Here is an 18,726-nt window from a genome sequence, read left to right as displayed (position 1 = left end):
TTTCAAATGTTTAGTTGCCTAAAATGAATAATTGATCTAATTCCTGTTACCAAGAGCCTAACCAATTTTCCCGTATGCCTTATATAACGGTGGTGTGCGCTGCCGGATTACCTCTATCTTGTCTGAAATTACCCGTTGAAACTAATTTAACCGTTGTATATACCCGTTGTAACCCAAAATGGTTGTAGTTTTCTTCCATTTTTACTGATTTCTGCCACATCTTCTCATATTTTACATTTCGTTGTACAAAATATCTAGCGCGACCGTTTGCATTTCACCTTATACCCTTTCGGACGTGTTTTTAGGCTTCTGAATTCTTTGACACCCTTTACATTGTTTGCCAGTTTTGTTGCATAAGAATTTTCCCCTCACGGTTTTTACTAACCGTATCAGCCCCCCCCTCCGCATGATTAAATCACTTGTTGCTGTTTTCTATTTTTGCTCAATTTTTGAATCGAATTTAAAAAAAAATTTCTGATACCATCTTCTTTAGCTGTTTACTTATTATTTTTTGCTATTTCCATCTTTGGTACCATTCTTTAACCTTTCCTATTTGAGAAAAAGATATCATTTTTTTTGGCTACTGTTTATTGCCTCTCCTTAATGACAGTGAACTTGTCCACCGGTTTGATAGAGTCCCTTTTATTTGTTTTAATCACACACGATCTTGCAATTTTTTGCCCACCTTTGTATACCTCAATTACCCTACCTACCGGCCAAATTCCTGTGTGTGTTTGTTTCCAATACCCATACCAAATCCCCAATCACAATGGAGTCAATCGATTTTGTCCATTTATCGCGTCTTCGCGCAATGTTGGCAACTACTCTTTGAAAAGTCGAGCTCAAAAACGTTCCATTGTTGCTTTAACTTCTGTCCACAGTTTTCTTGTCGAAGCTTTCTTGTTTTGATTGCACATAATAGTGAACGTTCCTGTGGTCATGCCTGACAAAAATGACTTGGTGTAAAATATTCAGCGTCTTCATTGTGAGTACTAACTGCTGTCAGTGATTGGGTGTTCTATAAGTATTCTTTTTGACACACAACCGTCATGAAGCCGTCCTGGTGAAGTCTCTTTGATGCAGCAAAGTTGAAGAAGAGCTTTTTGCTGATGCCAACTAACTGTTCCCATACTCCTCCAAAATAGGGTGCTCCAGCTGGTATGAACTTCCATATAACTTTCCTGTTCTCCACGTATTCTTGTAGTTTGACTGTCCAAAAGTACTTGCTTCCAAACTTTTCACTGTACTGACGAAGTTGAAAGCGCTGTCATTGTGAATTCTGCAAGGTAGTACACACCGACTGAAAAACCATTGAAAAGCCAGTACACAGGCTTCATTCGTCAGCTTTGATTTAACTTCGATGTGTACTGCTCTAACAACTAGTCTTGTCAGCAGGCAGCAACACATCTGACAAAACACGATGCTGTTTGAGTAGACACCGAAAGGTCCGAAGAAATCCACCCTTGTTTCCTGAAAAGTGGCTGGTTTCGCGGCAAATCTATACAAAGTATATCTGCCATGATTGGTTAACTATTCAGCTGACTTGACCGCCGACACTCGTAGCATTTGTTGGAGATAATTTTAACTGCATTACTACACCTAAGGACCCAACAATTTTTCTGGATGATATGTCGTAGTTGCTCTCTACCGACATGGCCATTAGGCCGTTATATTTGTGTAAAAACTCCAAAAAATAATACGTAAGCATCTAGCTCTAGCATCTAAAATTATTGGAGTAAATTAGCTGAGAATAACAGGAGCGTTTTTTGTTCGACTGTTGGATTGAATCACGTTATTCGCATTCAGGAAAGTCGAGAAGGTTGTCATTAGGTTTTTCAGCGCAACTAAAACGTTTTTACGGATATTGCACAAATCCTGGCTGAAACCTTGTTCCTGTGATAGTTTGAACGAGAAAGTTTCCGCTTAGTTCATCAACGATGCTCTCAGTGTATTTGTTTTTGATGATAGTAGCCTCAACATTTTGTAGAGTAAAGACCGTAGCCGTAGCCAAAAGGCTGAATCTGTTTATATCATTAAGTCTAGGGTCCAACTTGGTGAAATCTTCTTGAGATTGATTGCAGCTTTGAATAAGAGAGCAAGTTTTGTCGCCAATTTGAGTCCAGTGTTCTTCTTTTCTCATGAGAATTTCCGAACCTCTGATCCACACGGAATATGATTTTTTTGTGTGCATTCTTCTTGTTCCTTGGACCGTAGGGTTTGAGTGTGTGTCGATGTGATGCCAGCCAATGGGACGAGTTGACTCTACAGTTTCGCCAATCCTGTTTGCAAGAATCATTTTGTTTTTTTTCTCGAGGGTTGGGAATCCAGGCAAGAACTATGGTGCTGTCCGTCCACATGAATTGAACTTTAAATCGAGTAAAATCAATTTTTTTCTTGAAAACTTCGGATCGATTTAATGTCTAAAAAAAGAATTTAAATCGATTTGGAAGGGTTTTCTATTTCACTAAAATTCATCCGAATGTTTCCAAAATCTAATTGAATCTATTTTAAAATACCCCTGAGCAGATCGATTTTATTGATACAAATCTTAATTCAAATCATTTTGAGCGAAAATCTACAGAAAAAACCAAGAAAATGGTCAACATTATTCCGTTTTTGAGCCCAAAAACTTGCAACTAAATCGTATCAAGTAATTCTAGTAAGTCAAGGTTTGAAAACAAACCTATGTAATGAATCAAGAAAACAGTCGATACCTGTCAGCTTTTGACCTCAAAAATATTTCTTAAAACATAGAAAGTCGTCAATATAAATCAGATGTTGAGCTCAAACAATGAAATTACTTGATAGAATATTTTCAAATTAAGGGTATGTAGCAACTTAAATCATTGAAAAATTTTTGAAAAACTACAATTTATAAATTTTTTTGGTCTTTTTATTATGCTACAAGACGTCATGAATGCAAAATTTAAAAATGTTTGGCAGTGAATAAATATAAAACAAATTCAAAACTGATGAAATAAAAAATTTGAAAAAAGCTGAATTTGAATAGATTTATATCCGTTTTAGTCCTCAAAAACAAAAACACCTAAATACTTGAAAAAATTGGTTTAATTCAGTTTAAAATCTTTTGGAATCGATTTTTTTACCTGGGACTTTAAGCAATTTAAAGCGATTTGAAATTGATCTGAATCAATCTTTGTCCTTTGTTTTTAATCTGATTTCTTTTTTCATGCTAAAATCGATCTCTATTTATTTCACGAACTTTTGCATGCAAGAATCGATCCTAATCCATTTTTGTCAGTGTGGGTTTGAAAATCTTCAATTTGTCAGCTTAAAATAGAAGACGTACGAGATAATTATTTGATTCTTTTAACGAGCAGGCGGCTATCTAATCGCTAAATAAGTTGTTCCAAATTGACTTGGGTCGTGCGGTTGCGTAGCAAAAAGTGAGCAATCTGAAAAAAGTGGCATTAATTTGATCATCCCATCCCTACCACAAGCTTAAAATGAGAGTCGGCTAAAGTAATCTTTGATAAGCTGAAAATAATGGGAAGCCTCTCAGGTTGTTTTAGCCGCTACTTTTTGTGTTCTGGCCATTACAAAAACTTTTCCTTGAGCAACAAAAAAAAATGAAAGCAAAGTTCAAAAAAGAATCGAGAGTTTGCAAAATATGAGTCTTAGCAAGCATTTGGAAGCTCAGCAAACGGGAAGACAAAAATATGGGGAAATAGACACCGCAAAAATAACCAAAATTTCACCAAGTGAAACGGCATTTCTCAACCTGCGGACAGAAGTAGGGAGCTGGCAAACGGGGTTCGAGCAAACACACACAACGGTGAGAAATGAACGTTGAAGTCGAAAATTACTAACCCAGGTGGAAGTTGCACTGCGACTCAAAAACGTATCAAATACTTTTAAATTTTAGCATCCATGTATCATTGATGTTGCAGTGCCTTTTTTACGATGTACATCCATGTTGCAGTGCCTTTTTAACGATGTACATCCATGTTTCATCTGTAAAACATGGACTCAAATTACCTTTATGATTAATTAATGAATCATGACTAAAATATGGTTGTAATTTCTATGATTCAAGCATGACGCAAGGCTGCAAATTGAACTGATGTTTCAGCAATATTTATTAAATGTAGAATTTTTTACTTATTCAAATTGGTTTTCAAGATAGCAGTTTTTCATTAGAAAATAATTTTCTCTAGAAAAATTTCCGACAGTTTCTCAAGAAAACTATCCGTCAGAGTGTTGCATTGCACAACAAAACTTTGGGAGAGTTGTGTACCGCAAAACATAAGTTCAAAGGAACCGTTTCGGGTTTTCGAATCTAAAGCCTCCCGCGGTATGAAAAAAAAAACAGGAGAAAAATTTTTCATACCTTTGAATGTGTTGTTCGATTGATATTCTTGGACATTTCTGTTTCCGACAAAAAATCAACACAAATATCCGAAATATAAAAAACATCATAACACTTTGGCTACAATGTTTTCGAATTTTGCATCATTGCGTATCTCTTGAAAAGCATAAATTATAATTTCACGACTGCAAATTTAGGCAAAAAGAGAAAGACAATCCATTTGTCATCAATTTAGAATCCCTGTTTCATCAATGTACCATCAATGTATTTGAAATTGTACTTTATGTCCCATCAATGTTTTATCTATGTACAACCGATGTATCAAAACTAAATTTACTTCCATGTATTACTAGTGTGTAATCAATGTACCATTCATAAGTTTGAAACTGCCTAAACAATTGAAGTAAACGTATTGAGCTAAATGCAAGCATTGTTAACACAGAGGCGAAGCTGCGCATCGCAAACTCAAGCGAAGAAAATGCAAAAAACATCTTTAAACAGGCAAAACAGGATGAAAGGCAAAAATTGAGAAAACACTTTAAAAAAAAAATTGCTGAGATTAGGAGTATCACGTTCTCACATCTGCTTCACGATGGCTATTAGTTTCATCTATAAAACATGAATTCAAATTACCTTTATGATTAATTAATGAATCATGACTAAAATATGGATGTAATTTCTATGATTCATCCATGACGCAAGGCTGCAAATTGAACTGATGTTTCAGCAATGATTATTAAATGTAGAATTTTTTACTTAATCAACTTGGTTTTCAAGATTGCAGTTTTTTATTAGAAAATAATTTTCTCTAGAAAAATTTCCGATAGTTTTTTAAGAAAACTATCCGTAAGAAGGTTGCATTGCGCAACAAAACTTTGGGAGAGTTGTGTACCGCAAAACATAAGTTCATAGGAACCGTTTCGGGTTTTCAAATCTAAAGCCTTCCGCGGTATGAAAAAAAGAACAGGAGAAAAACTTTTCATACCTTTGAATGTGTTGTTTGATTGATATTTTTAGACACTTCTTTTTCCGACAAGAAATCAACACAAACATCCGAAATATAAAAAACATCATAACATTTGGCTACAGTGTTTTCGAATTTCGCATCATTGCGTATCGCTTGAAAAGCAAAAACTATAATTTCACGGCCGCAAATTTTGGCAAAAAGAGAAAGACAATCCATTTGTCATCAATTTAGAATCTCTGTTTCATCAATGTACCATCAATGTATTTGAAATTGTACTTTATGCAAAAAACAAACTCATGCGAAGAAAATGCAAAAAACATCTCTAATCAGGCAAAACAGGATGAAAAGCAAAAATTGAGAAAACACTTTAAAAAATTTTTGCTGAGATTAGGAGTATCACGTTCTAACATCTGCTTCACGATGGCTGTTAGTTTTACTAACCTTAGCCACCAATAAGCTATTACAGTTTCTATTAAACTGCCAATGTCATGCAGCAAAAAGTAGACCAAAAAACAAACTTATACTTAAATCTTCCGGATATGAATATCTGACCTGTTGAATAGCAATCTCACGTCCTCGCATCTGTGTCAAGGTCACTTGCAAGTAAACTAGTGGCCCAGCTAAAGCTGAATCACCTGTTTTAAATTTGTTAAACATAAATTGTACTGAAACGGAAATGAGCAATTTTCAAAGTTCCAAAAAATGGACTTTACACAAAAACCAAGTGTTTCTCTGCTGAAATAGGAGATGAAGCGCTTATTCATAGAAAAACACTACTACTCGTTCTTTCAATTGAAGACTTTATCTCAATTTTACTGGGTAGCTTTCGAAAAAATTTGAAAAGGATTCCCAAATAGGTCAATTTTTCCCACATCCATTAATTTTTCTCTAATAAAGCATGGAAATAGTCTCTATTTTTCTTACCATGATTGCTAGTTTGAAAACTTCTACACCCTGATTTTGTAGATTGAGTCCTTAAAATCTCATTTAGCTAGTAGTTTTCGAGAATAAAGATGAAACTTCTAAGATACGGTAATAAACTAAAAAGGAATTTTTCCGTAGTCCATAAAAGCTTTTTTATTGAAAAAACAGGTTAAGCAGATTACGCAGGAAAAGTCCAAGCGCCATGTTAGTTTTAATGAATTATTAAGCTCAGATTCAACGGGTTAGATTTTGAAAAAAAAATACTTTGCAAAAAACGGGCAAAAATTCAAAGATTGGACGTTTTCTTAGGCCACAATTTTTTCAAAAGGCAGGGCATAGCCGCATGTGCATGTAGGATTTGCAGACTTGCATACCTGATTTTTGTTTTCGGTTAAACCCCGACTCTGCGATATTTGGCAGTTTTTGAGATGTGTCAAAAGTTTTAGCAATTAACCGAAGTGTCAAAAAACTGGCTTGCTCGAGGCCATAACTTTTCCAGAGCAGCCGGTTTTTCCATTAAAACCAAGGTTTTTGAAAAACATTCAGTAGTTTTTGAAAACAATTGAAATGTTTGCAAAAAATAGAAAAAAAATTCCAAAGCATTTCAAAAAAACGGAAAACAATAAATTCCATTTATTTTCTAAATGTTTTTTTTTCAAATAGAACCCAAAACTAGCCATGAGCAAATTAGCAGCATAGTCCATTGAATTCATTACGAGACCAAACTGTGCACTGGATAGACGAACAATTTTGTGTCTGTATTTCCCTGGATTCCATAGACAAATCTTTAAACATGTTCCAAAATTTAAGAGGATTCCACTTAGAAAACTTCCGTGAATTCCGCCTGCAAATACCTGTAACGTAAACTTTGTCGGCACATTTGTTGTGCCGCGAATTCTGCAGCAAGCGAATATATTTAGTTGTTCTGGATTCCGCAACTGTCAGTAGTTTCCACTAAATGTAAGTGGAAACCGTAAATGTAAGTGGAATCTGCAAACTGTAAATGGATTCAGATTTTTGTTGACTACTGAAGTTGCGTATTAACAATAAAAAGCTCGATCTGGAATTCTTATCTATAGCAATGCGGAATTTGAAGGCAAGGACTTAATCATTGTCAGCGGAATCCACGAACAAATTTAAAACATTTGTTAACTAAATCGGTGGATGTCATGTTTTAGTATTTTGGCATCACAATACCAAATAAATTCAGTAATTATAGTCATTGGGTTGAAAGTGTATGGATACCCAACGCACAGCATATCGCCGAATTAGGACAGCATTTGAGATTGCGTAAATCGCAAGTACTGATCAGTATTTGGGATTCCATCAATTCCAAATACTGATGATCTAGTAGATTCCGATTCTAGTGAATTGGAATCGAAGTTGAGATCGATGTTGGCTTGACAGGAATGGAGACCAAACGTTTGGTATTTTAACTGGTAGTTGATCAATGAAGTAATTGAGAGTGATTTTTCTGGTGCCCATGTAGTAAATAAAAGACATAACTTTAAACGCTATACTACACATACATATACAAAACAAAATCAGGGTGACAACTTTTTTGCAGAGATGTACAAAACCTGTTTTTTATTAAAATTTTCAACTCTGTATTGCAGGAAACTTTTCAGAGAGGTCAAAAAATTTCCAAAAAACAGTCATCAGTTACAATAAGGAAAATTTATATGCCATAATTGTTTTTCTATGCAAGGAGAGTTTCTAACGCTAATTTTTAAAATTAATCCCTCAATTTTCGAGTTAGCGGGGTCGAGAAAACAAAAAGATTAAGAAGCACGCTCGTAAATTGAAAATTTTTACAATTTCTCAGGCAATAATTCTTTTTCTACAAAAATAGGGCATGACATTTTGAGTGGGAGATCCGCGGAACAGGTTGTCTTGATTGAACCCTTAAATATCAAACTGAGCAAGGGAGTTTTTTAAAAATCAAAAAAATTATAACAAAAAACGGTGAGATAATCACTAAGTTATTTACTTAAGTTATTTAGTACAGCCATAACCACCGGTAAGTCCAGGAACAAGAGTGTAGAAGCCTATTCAGAAAAAATTGAAACCTTAATCTTATATTTGACAGAGTAGTTTCGATAAAAAAATTTTAAAAATAAATAACTACAAACAATGACCTGTTTAGAGGCCATCAGTTTCTCTATAAAATTAAAACGTATCCGGGATGCAATTCCATGTTTGACATATTGGATCGATTAAAATCAAAGTTTCAAGTTTGTTATGGTACTTTTTCAGCAAAAAATAATTCGAAACTTGGTCGAAATATCTCCACTTATATTTAGGAGAACAACGAATGCGGGGAAGGTAAGAAAAAACTAGCTCAAAATGCAAGCACGTAGAGGAGTAACCGACCTATTCTTTGTAAGCTTCTTTTGGAAATCGGTGCGGCAACTTTTGCGAAAAAACTATCACTAGCCAACAATAAAGCAAGATACGCTATTTCATTGCCTGGAGTATACCAAAATTTCCACCAAACGAGCACGTTTATTTGCGACTTAGTTTAGGTGGAAAATGATGCAACGTAGTATTACTGTACAATCCACTTATGCAAGTACTTGTTGAAAAAAATTCACGACATGCAACATAGCCAACAGGCAATTCGAAAAGTCATTGAACGCAATAAAACCAGAAAAATTGTCGTTTATTTTGAAAAAACCTATTTTGAAATTTCGTTTTCAATAACAATTTATGATTCGAGATTTTTTGATACAGCAAGCCCAATTGGAGAAAACTGTATTATTAGGTAAGGTTTTTATTCCGCTGCGAAATCTGAACATAAATTCCACGTTCGAAACTAGAAGTTGATTACGTTTTTTGTGAACTTAATTTGCGGTTCATTAGTGGATTTTACGTTCCTTTCAACAAAGGAAGCGAACTGAATTTGAAAAAAAATTTAAAAAAAAAACACCAAGACCTATATAAAAGTATTCACTGTCACGCTCATGTCTCCAAATTAGTTATCGAAAAACCTTTAGGCTTCTCCTTGGGAATAAAAAATTAAGAACTGTTGTCAAAAGTACCAATATTTTAAACTTACAATCGAAGTTCTAGGCTTTCATTCAATCGAAGTTCTAGGCTTTCATTCAATCGAAGTTCTAGGCTTTACCAAAAACAAAGCAATTCGAAAAATAAACAGTTGGTAGTTTTTTTTACACAGGGGTGAAGCTGCTCTCCTCAAACACTCGCGAGAACGACAAAAACGCAGCTCTACCTCAGGTACGCGAAGGATATAATACTGCGATCAAGAGATAATGATTCTCACGCATTAACCACTCAGCCACGGACGCTCAAATTTTCAGACACTAGCCACAAACAAAGCAGATAAGTGATGATATGAAATTTCCAATGCTACAGATCGTGATTATAGCAAAAGTCACCATATGAGCCCTTTTATTTGCGAGTTAGGTTGGAAAAAAGAAGCATCGTACTAATACATTACTCTTGCAACTGTAAACAATATGGTCGGAACCTTCTGGGCTACTTGCACAGCAACTGGCTATAATTGTTTCGTTTACAATCATCACTTCGAAAAAAATAGCTCGAACTTGCGAGGTGACCCTTTCTAAACTACAGTTCGTTCGCTGCTGGTCTAAGAGTTCCCCCAAAATAAGGCGAGAACATAACTGGTTAAACTATATTCAAATATTTTACAATACTTGCATTTTATTGCAAATCGTCTATGCACAAATTAGAGTACAACTGTACAGAATATTAAAAACATTCAATGCGAAATTTATTTGACACTGAGTATATTTACTGTGTTTGGTCAAAATTGCACGAAACGACACCTATCTAATCCTCCTGGCTGGATCATCATCAAAATATACGACGAAATAATTTCCTCTAGTTCTTCAACTCTTTCTTCCTATAAACAATTTACAGATATAAGGAAGCATATCAAGTATTAAAAGGATCAAGTTAATGCCCTATCACCTATTTCAAAACGAACTCTCAATGGTTTCTAAGATGTACTTCGCTCTTCATTTACATTGAGCGTCTGAAAACTAGCTGCGCCGGGTATAATTAGAAAAATGACAATGACTCACTTTTTGGACTTGGCAGACTTGGCTCTGGACGACACTGGTTTAGACTTGGCAGGCGCCTCTGAGTACGTCAAGTACACGTGGGACAGATCAGACTCATCCGGCTGCAACAACGGAAGCAATTTCATTTCGATTTGCGAAAAATTATATTCAAAAAATTGAATTGTTTTTGGACCTGAATTCTTTTTTCGTCTGATGGAGTGGGTTTGCGCATGTTGTTTCCACTGTAAGCCACACATTTCTAAAATAGGCCAAAACTACTAAGATAACAACACATAACAAGGATAACCGGTTACTGTGCAATTAGCACAGAATGTTCCGACCATAGTTTTTAGAAAACTACGGTTTAGAATTTTTTCCCAAATTGGTGTATTTTTTTTCTGCTTGGTGTGATAAAAGGCTCTGACGTTAAATAATAATTTTGACATATTACTCAGTCATAGTAATATAGGCAAATTGGACAAAAATTTTGTAGAAAAATGATTAGAGAAACTTAAAAAAGTTAGGCATAAATAATTCAGCTGTTGTAAGCCAGCTTGCTTGCTTTATTAAATTATTCTTTTAACAAGCAGTACAAAATAACATTCAAGCAATTTTAATCAATTAAGCCATAAATTCACTGCTTGTTGGGACAGCCCAGGAGTAGTTCAACTCATGGAGGGTGCCCCAGATAAGACAATATTTGATGAGCATCAAATACATAATTATACAAGGTGACATTTTAGAAGAGAATTTCAAAAATCAGATAATTGTCAAACAGATATGTGTCCTTAAAGTTGTTAAAAAAACGTTCGAACTGGGATTTGGTTTCTATATCGGGAGGCAACAATTCGTTGTTTTTAATAAAAATTATAAACTCGAGTTATTCGTCGCGTAGCTGACTTTTCCATCATTTTACTTTAAAAACTAACAGTGGGTAAAAGTTTTGCCGCTGTTCTTCTGGTTGTTCTTAAGTAAAAAGTTTCATTAAGGTTTAAAAATTTTACAGGTGAAGTTTTTCTCAGGAGACCGAAAGCTTCCTTGAAAATATGAGCCGCATACAATTCATAAACTGTGTATATTTTGTGCCTAATCGCTAGGTCTTGAACTGAATCGCTGTATTTTTTGCAAAATACAGTTCTGATTATTCGTTTCTGTAAAAAATTAATTGATTGTAGGTCAGTTTTTGATGCACTCCCGTATGTTAAAATATCGTACTCAATTATTGATTTAGCATAGGCATTATAAAACATCAATAGCTGTTTTGTGCTGAAAAATTTCCTAGTTTTGAGCAATAGGCCATTGAACTGACGTAATTTTTTGTCCACTTTATCTATATGATCCTTAAAACTGAGCTTATTGTCGATTATTAGACCTAAATATTTCGTTTTGAAGGAATTTTCAATTTTGTGAGATGCAAAGGTAATTTCCGTAAGATGATTGTTACCAAAAGAGACAAGATTGCATTTTGCTGGATTAACAGTAAGCCCAGTATCAACAAACCACTCCTGACTGAGGTATAAGGCACTTAAAAAATCTTTTTTGTTGTAGCAAAAAATCGTTGTATCATCAGCGTATAGAACGGAGTTGGCTTTACCAAGTTGTGTCGGCAAATCATTTATGTACAGTAAAAACAATAGTGGCCCCAGAACTGACCCCTGGGGAGCGCCATATTTTATCAAACGTTTTCTGACCAACAATTATTATAATCAACAAACTGAAATCTATATGATAAATAACTTTGTAATAGCTGCAAAAATTTTCCTCGAAACCCGTTTTTTTTTTCAAGCTCGGACAGCAATCTTTCATGATTTATTGTATCAAATGCTTTGGTCAGGTCTACGAAGCAGGATTTGTCAATACTTTTACGTAAAGTTTCTGTAAACTCTAAAAGTGCATAAGTACATGAATGTTTTGGTCGAAAACCATATTGGCTATCACTTAAAACCTTGTTCTTATTTATAAAGCTCATCATTCTGTAGAAAATGATCTTTTTAAAAACTTTATCAATTGATGTAAGTAGACTGATTGGTCTGTAATTGCCCGCGTCATGGACTGATCCATCTTTGTATATTGGAATAACTCGAGCAATTTTTAAGTCGGAAGGATAATATCCTTCATCAAAACATTGGTTAAATAGCTCAGTTAATGGTTGACTGATAACTGGAAGGGTTTGTTTGATTGTTTTATTGCTTATACTATCATGACCAGTACTGTTACCGTTTTTCAATTTCTTAATCGCATTAGTTGTTTCTTTTATTGTTATTGGAGCAAAAACAAATGTGTTACTAATAATATTCGACTTAACCTTTTTGTTATCTGTAAATTTTGCTGCAAGTTTTTCACCAATACTGGTAAAATATTCATTAAATTTTGTCGCATTTAATAAATTTCCTGAAACATTTTTTGTTTTACCCCAAAGCGATCGTATTGTAGAGAAAAGCTCTTTAGAGTTGCTGAAATTAGCTGTACTTTTGTCGTAAAAAGCAATCTTGGCATTACGAATTGTTTTATCGCAGATATTCCGTTCCTTTTTATAATTTTCGTGGTTTTCAGGGGTGGGATTTTTGATCATTTTTTGTAACATTTGTTCTTTTGTTGGCGCTGTTTTTGGCATTCATTTGTTATCCAAGATTTTTTTGAATTTTTGAAAGATTGATAGGGTGCAAATTTATCCAAAGCTTGATTTATACTTCTAGTTATATGGGCTAACTTTTTATCAACAGACCAATTTGCCTCAATTTTAGATAGAAATTGGTGTATTAAAAACAAATATTTTAATATGCTAATATAGTTTCTTGAAAAATGAAAATTTCTTTTCCAATTACGGGGGAATTTCTTTTGTTTTGTGGTCGATCGCTGGCATTTAAAAAATTAACAAGAGCATTATGATCGCTTATATTACAACGCAGAGTCGCAATGTCGTAGAAAGTGTTACTTATTGAATGGTCAATGCAAGTCATTGTGCTCGGGGTAATTCTAGTTGCTTCGCAGTTGTTTATATGTAAACCATACATGTTGATCAGGTCTTGGTACTTTTTTGTTTGAGAATTATATTTTGAGATATCAATATTAAAACACCCACAAATAATTATGTCTTTATTTTGTTCGCTGATTTTGTCTATCAGTTCCTCAAACATTTCCCAAAATTCTGAAATTTCAGCCCCAGGTGGTCTGTACATTAAGTGAAATGTTAAAACACCCTATTTTTCATTATTTTTAAGTTCAATTGAAAAATTTTCCAATTTGTCATCTTTTTCAAGTATATATTCGTTGGCTGAGAAATCGTCGCGGACATAAAATGCTAAGCCACCGCCATTTTTTGTTTCTCTTGGTTTTGAAAAAATTGGTTTATAGCCATCAATATTATAGGAACCTTGAGGATCGTTGCTTGTTAACCAAGTTTCACATAAACCTATTGCAATAGGTTTAGATTTGAAGTTTTCTAGAAGACAACATAACTGGTCATGATGGTAACGTAAAGATCTTATGTTTAAGAATAGTATTGATTGTTGTTCAATGTCACCTAATTGATGCTCGTCAATCATTCTTATCAATATCAAAACTAAAAGCTTGCAAAGTAGAACTAAGAGTTAATCTGAAAATTCAGAGTTGGTTTGCTAGCTACCACTTGTTGTGACATCTCTTGTTGACATTGCTTCGTTTGTGTCTTCGTTGATGTGCTGCTTGCACGTATTACCGTCCACCATTGGTCTAGTAGGGGTAATTTCTTGATGCGATCTTTTATTTTGACCCGGCGTTGGGGGAGGCTGCCTGCTCGATGCGTTGTCTATATTAAATCTTGGCATCTGGTTGCGTTTCCAGAAGGGTTTAGAATTGCTTTCATTTCTCCGTGGATTTGGATAGTTGTAGACGTTATCTCTGTGGTCACGTTTTATGGCTGAATTTGCAGCTTTTTCGATTTCACTGACACTGTCCACATGTTTCGAGTAGAAGGACCGACCCATTGTTAGCTTTGTAGTAAAGTTTCACTTGGCAGTTCATGGTAGTCGTTATTAATCCCAGTGACTCACACTTTTTCTTTAGAGTGACGTCATGTTGGGATAGACGCTCAGTAATATACATTTTCTCTCCGTGTGAGTTAAAGCATGCGGCAAGTCTTGATTTGAGTTGGTAAATATTGTCTTTGTGTGCGAAGTACACGAACTTTACTATAATGGGCGCTGATTTCATTCCCCTATTATTCTGGTTCTTTACAGGAAGCGGGTGTATTGCTTTGATTGAGCATGGTTCGATATAGTATGAAAATATGTTTTTAACAAGTTGGCAGAAGTCCTCAGACAATGAATTTGATCGGGGATCCAAATCGAAATTGCGAAAGATAAGGGTATCCTTACTTGTGTACCTTTCTAGGGCATTTACCCTTTTTTTCAGTTCTGCGACTTCTTTTTCCAAATCATAAATATCGTTGTTCTTTTTAGTAACCTTAACTTCCAAGTTATAAACTTGTTTTTGTAGTTTCCACGGTTTTCAATAGGTTGTTGAGTATTTCAGGTGATAAAGATGCGGCTGCATTAGTGCATTCTTCGGTATATTCCATCGTTTCGGTGTTTAATTGAGTATCCGATAAGATTTTTATTCAGAACGTGCTTGGAATTAATATTTGCGTGTTTAAATAGCAATAGAAATCGTCAAACGAACTGTGAACACAATGACGTAATAGCACGCGACTGTTTGTTAGCTTAGCATTACTCTCTCTGATATTCGCGCCAACTAAGACGAAAAATCTAAAATTTCAAATCAGTTTTTCTTGACACGGAAAATTTTTTGCAAATCTTTAAATTTGGTTCGAATCACGATTGAAACGGCTTTAATATGATATATCACTCAACCCAGTCCGATGATTATTTGTTTGTGGTAGCTGATTTTGCGTGGAAAACAAAAAGAAAAAAACTAAAAACCTCGAATGCGAAGTTTCTCCCCATTTTTCAAATGGTCGGAACAATAATTTAATTAGTTATGTTTTGGCCCGTTTAGTACATAAGACCGCTCAGTTTAGTGTATGAGACTGAGTCAATTGCCTTCGCAATTCCTTAAGTATCTTCTAACAGTCTCCTTAAGTAGTTAACACGCACTAATAGTTAAACAGTGAAGCAAATCTGCACTTGGCAAACAAGCAAAGAAACTCAAAAAGTAGCTTTAAAAAGGTCAAAAAAGAAGAAAAACCCATCTTTTGAAAAATAGATACCTTCTATGGGAATAAAACCCCAGTCCTGGGACAATAAACTTTTCCAGTTCACTGCCCTACGCAGTTGTGCCAATGACGCTCATATAAACCAGGCGAGACAAGCAAGAAGGCGACAAAAGGGAGACTTAAAATGCACAAACTTTGCATAGTATAAAATGGAAATTTTCCGAATCAAACCTCCCACTTGGAGATTGCAAGTCTAACGTCATTCCAATTCTATGATGTGCTCTTGTGTTAAGTAAACACTAGTCATGCACCAATAAAGCGTATCGAACACATTAAATTGACAATGCTATGCTACAAAAATGAACAACAAAATACACACTAATTTATGCGAGTTAGATTAAAAATAGGATTCGTAATAAAACAGTACGCTTGTCAGCTCGTCTGTGAAAAAACATGACTTCGTGAACAAATGAGCATCGGATATATTTCATAGTTACCAAATGGCCGTTCTGTTCTTTTCCAAGCGGCTTTTTCTGGCCATTTTGATTAGGTATGATTGAAAAAGATTCAAAAATTCTGTTTACCAGTTGGAACTCTCCAATTTCTTCGCTCCAAGTGACGTTTCTCTCAATCAGAGCCAGTTGGTCAGGGGGTATATAGCTGTTCACAATGAGCACCTGTTGCGAGAGTTCTTTGTGCAGTTCCCGGATGGACTGCAGCAAAGCCTCCCTCTCTCGCCCGTGTTCCTCTTGGATGTCTGCCAGCTAATCAACAGAGACTAACATATAGATGATATTATCATAAAAAATGCAGCAATAAAAGCACTTGAAACTCCAAAACAGAAACATCACTCTCAGGATATTTCATATTTATTAAATAACCAAATAACCTAGTTAATGTATAATTGAAAAAATGAAGACGTTACTTCGCTCTTTGCAGACATGAGCTGGTGGAAGGCCTTCTTGAGAGCGCGTGTCTTGACGTCCGCCTCCTCCTGCATGTTAGTGAACTTCTCCTCTGCCTTTTTCTGCTCAGCCTCTTTCTTCAGAAGCCTCTTCCTAAGCTCCTCCTCCTTGGCCTGTCTCGCTTGCAACTCTTTCGCACTTTCCTCCAGCAGTCTCTCTTGTTCCTGTGCTTTTTCGAGCAAGTCCACCCCACCCACCAGTACCTGTCAGAATAATCACATCGGTCAAGACATCGTATTGCCATAATACAAAGGACTGAACATGGACTTTGGCAAACAAGCAAAAAAAAAGTTATAACACGCAATAACAAATGGTATAAGCGTAGGGAAAGCGAGACTTGAAATTGCCACAGCGGGGATCCAATACCTGTCTACTGCGACCAATTCAAAGACTCAATCACCAGAAAACTGACGCCTACTACCTTATATTTTTGCACATTAAAAGTTAAAACGAATGTGCTTTAATTTAATTAAACGGGTATTGTCAAAACGCATGCTGTTTGTATTACGTAGAAAGATCGCCTAAATTGAAACAAAAGTCGCGACTTTAAATAAGAGGAAATTGAGTGGTACAGAAAAAGGTCCTCTCTCATCTCTGAAAAAAAAAACGGAGAGAAACACACGGCCTCAGTGAGCCCCAAAGAAGGAAAAAAACACGCTTGATGTCTCTTCTCCCAACCAGTCGAACTTGGCCCCTTTTTTCAATCATTTCACGTGAATATTAACGGCTCTTTTTCTTTTCTATATCAACCTCAATTTTACTCTGTACCCAATGACTTTACAAGACTGTTTATAGCATTCCCCCAGCATTTATTATTCAAGCCAGATTTCATTAGAATGAGACAAGGTGACCAAACCTTTCACCAATAATTCCACAGGCGGGGAAAAGGACAACAACGAGGTGTTTTATCTCACTTTGCGTTTGAGTGCCTCGAGCCTCTCCTGGAGTGCATCCTGCTCCTGCTGAGCCCTGCTCAACTCCGCCTCCTTCTTGGCCAGCTGCAGCTGCACTTGGTTCTTCTCACTCTCCTCCATGTCCACCTGGGAGAACAGTTTGTGTCTCTCCGCCTCAATCACTCTCTTCAACTCCTCCATCTTCTCACTCGATAACATCTTGCCTACAATTAGAGACAACTGTATCGAAAGTGAAGTCTTAAAAAAAATCCATTTTCGAAACTAAAGTAATTCACATAATAGCAAATTAATTTTAAACCTCAAGATAAACCAAAAGTCACACCGCAAGTATTTTGATTGCGTTTATCGACATGTAACAAGTCAAACCAACGTGTGGGTCTTTTCTGTTATACGGCCCAAAATTACCTAAATTTATTTGAGCTTCTATTTTGAATGAAAATCATTATTTTCTTTGCTGAATTAAATTCAACAAATTAGCAGAGAGCAATATGAACCAATTTTCAAATTAAAAAACCAGTTTTGGGCCGTAAAACAGGAACGAACCGTCGATTCTTTTTAAAATAAAAAAATGACAGCTGCAATTCTATTTCTCGGATACAAAATACACGTCTCTGCTCTACTTGACTAAATTCATATCAAAAACTGCTCTATTTCTCAAAAATACAAAAAATGAATCTATCCGCGACTCTGCTATTTTGCTTCCTGAAACTGCTCTGCTCGTTTTTCACATTATTTTTTTTTGGAAAAGCGACTAAAACAGTATTGTTTGTGTAAATGACGCATCATTAATGAGAATTTTCATAGAGCAGAAAAAGGCAGATTTTTTTTAATGAAGCAGCAGAATTCGCTCTATACAGCAGCAGAAATCTTTGGTCTGATTATAAGGTCCAAAATTGATATTTTTGGGTCTTGAGAATGTTATATAATGCTTCAACCTGATTGGTTGAAACCAATTTACCGCTCAATACTTATATTTGTTTTATAACAATTTTGAAAAATTATTTTCAGGCTGATTATACATACATTCTGATAACTTTGTTTGAACATCAATCAATATATTTTTAGTTGAAACTTTAATTTGACTTTTAAACAAAAACTCAAATTAAACCTTCTGTTAATTTTGGTGCCGTATAACAGAAAAACCCCGAAGCGCTTTTCAATTTCCCTTGAAAGCGTTTCTAAAAATCTCATTTACATTTGATCATAAGCTAGAATAAAAGAATATTCTATTTAAAAGTCTTGATATTTCAAAAATATTTTATGATTGACTTTTAGGATGAAACTTCCAATATGATTTATTAACTTTAAAAATTCTTAATATTGAGTTAGGACCGAAGTGTATAACTCATAGAGTAATTTCGGATAGGGTACACCGTCTGCTCGTCACGCTATCTTATTTTCGGCCGGATAGATTCGTGCAACTTCTTA

The 18,726-nt window shown here is 35.2% G+C and overlaps 2 protein-coding genes across 4 annotated transcripts in view; one reads left to right on the top strand and one right to left on the bottom strand.

The window, feature by feature from the left end:
• The window catches only part of LOC134854897 (uncharacterized), a 582,728-nt gene that overhangs the window by 457,256 nt on the left and 106,746 nt on the right, over nucleotides 1-18,726 (top strand). The window lies entirely within an intron of this gene.
• Nucleotides 9,863-18,726, bottom strand: part of LOC134854898 (kinesin-like protein KIF3A) — a 52,908-nt gene continuing 44,044 nt past the window's right edge. For all 3 annotated transcript variants that reach the window (XM_063871260.1, XM_063871259.1, XM_063871261.1), the window contains 6 exons: nucleotides 17,299-17,501; nucleotides 16,345-16,587; nucleotides 16,004-16,183; nucleotides 10,461-10,526; nucleotides 10,289-10,389; nucleotides 9,863-10,107 (listed from right to left, as the gene is read on the bottom strand). In XM_063871260.1, the coding sequence (XP_063727330.1) occupies nucleotides 10,086-10,107; nucleotides 10,289-10,389; nucleotides 10,461-10,526; nucleotides 16,004-16,183; nucleotides 16,345-16,587; nucleotides 17,299-17,501 (815 nt within the window). In that variant the 3' untranslated portion in view covers nucleotides 9,863-10,085. The remainder of the gene's footprint in view (nucleotides 10,108-10,288; nucleotides 10,390-10,460; nucleotides 10,527-16,003; nucleotides 16,184-16,344; nucleotides 16,588-17,298; nucleotides 17,502-18,726) is intronic.

This window comes from Symsagittifera roscoffensis, chromosome 9, assembly GCF_963678635.1.
Source record: "Symsagittifera roscoffensis chromosome 9, txSymRosc1.1, whole genome shotgun sequence".
In the NCBI taxonomy this organism is placed as follows: domain Eukaryota; kingdom Metazoa; phylum Xenacoelomorpha; order Acoela; family Convolutidae; genus Symsagittifera; species Symsagittifera roscoffensis.
This window is presented reverse-complemented; position numbering and strand designations above follow the sequence as displayed.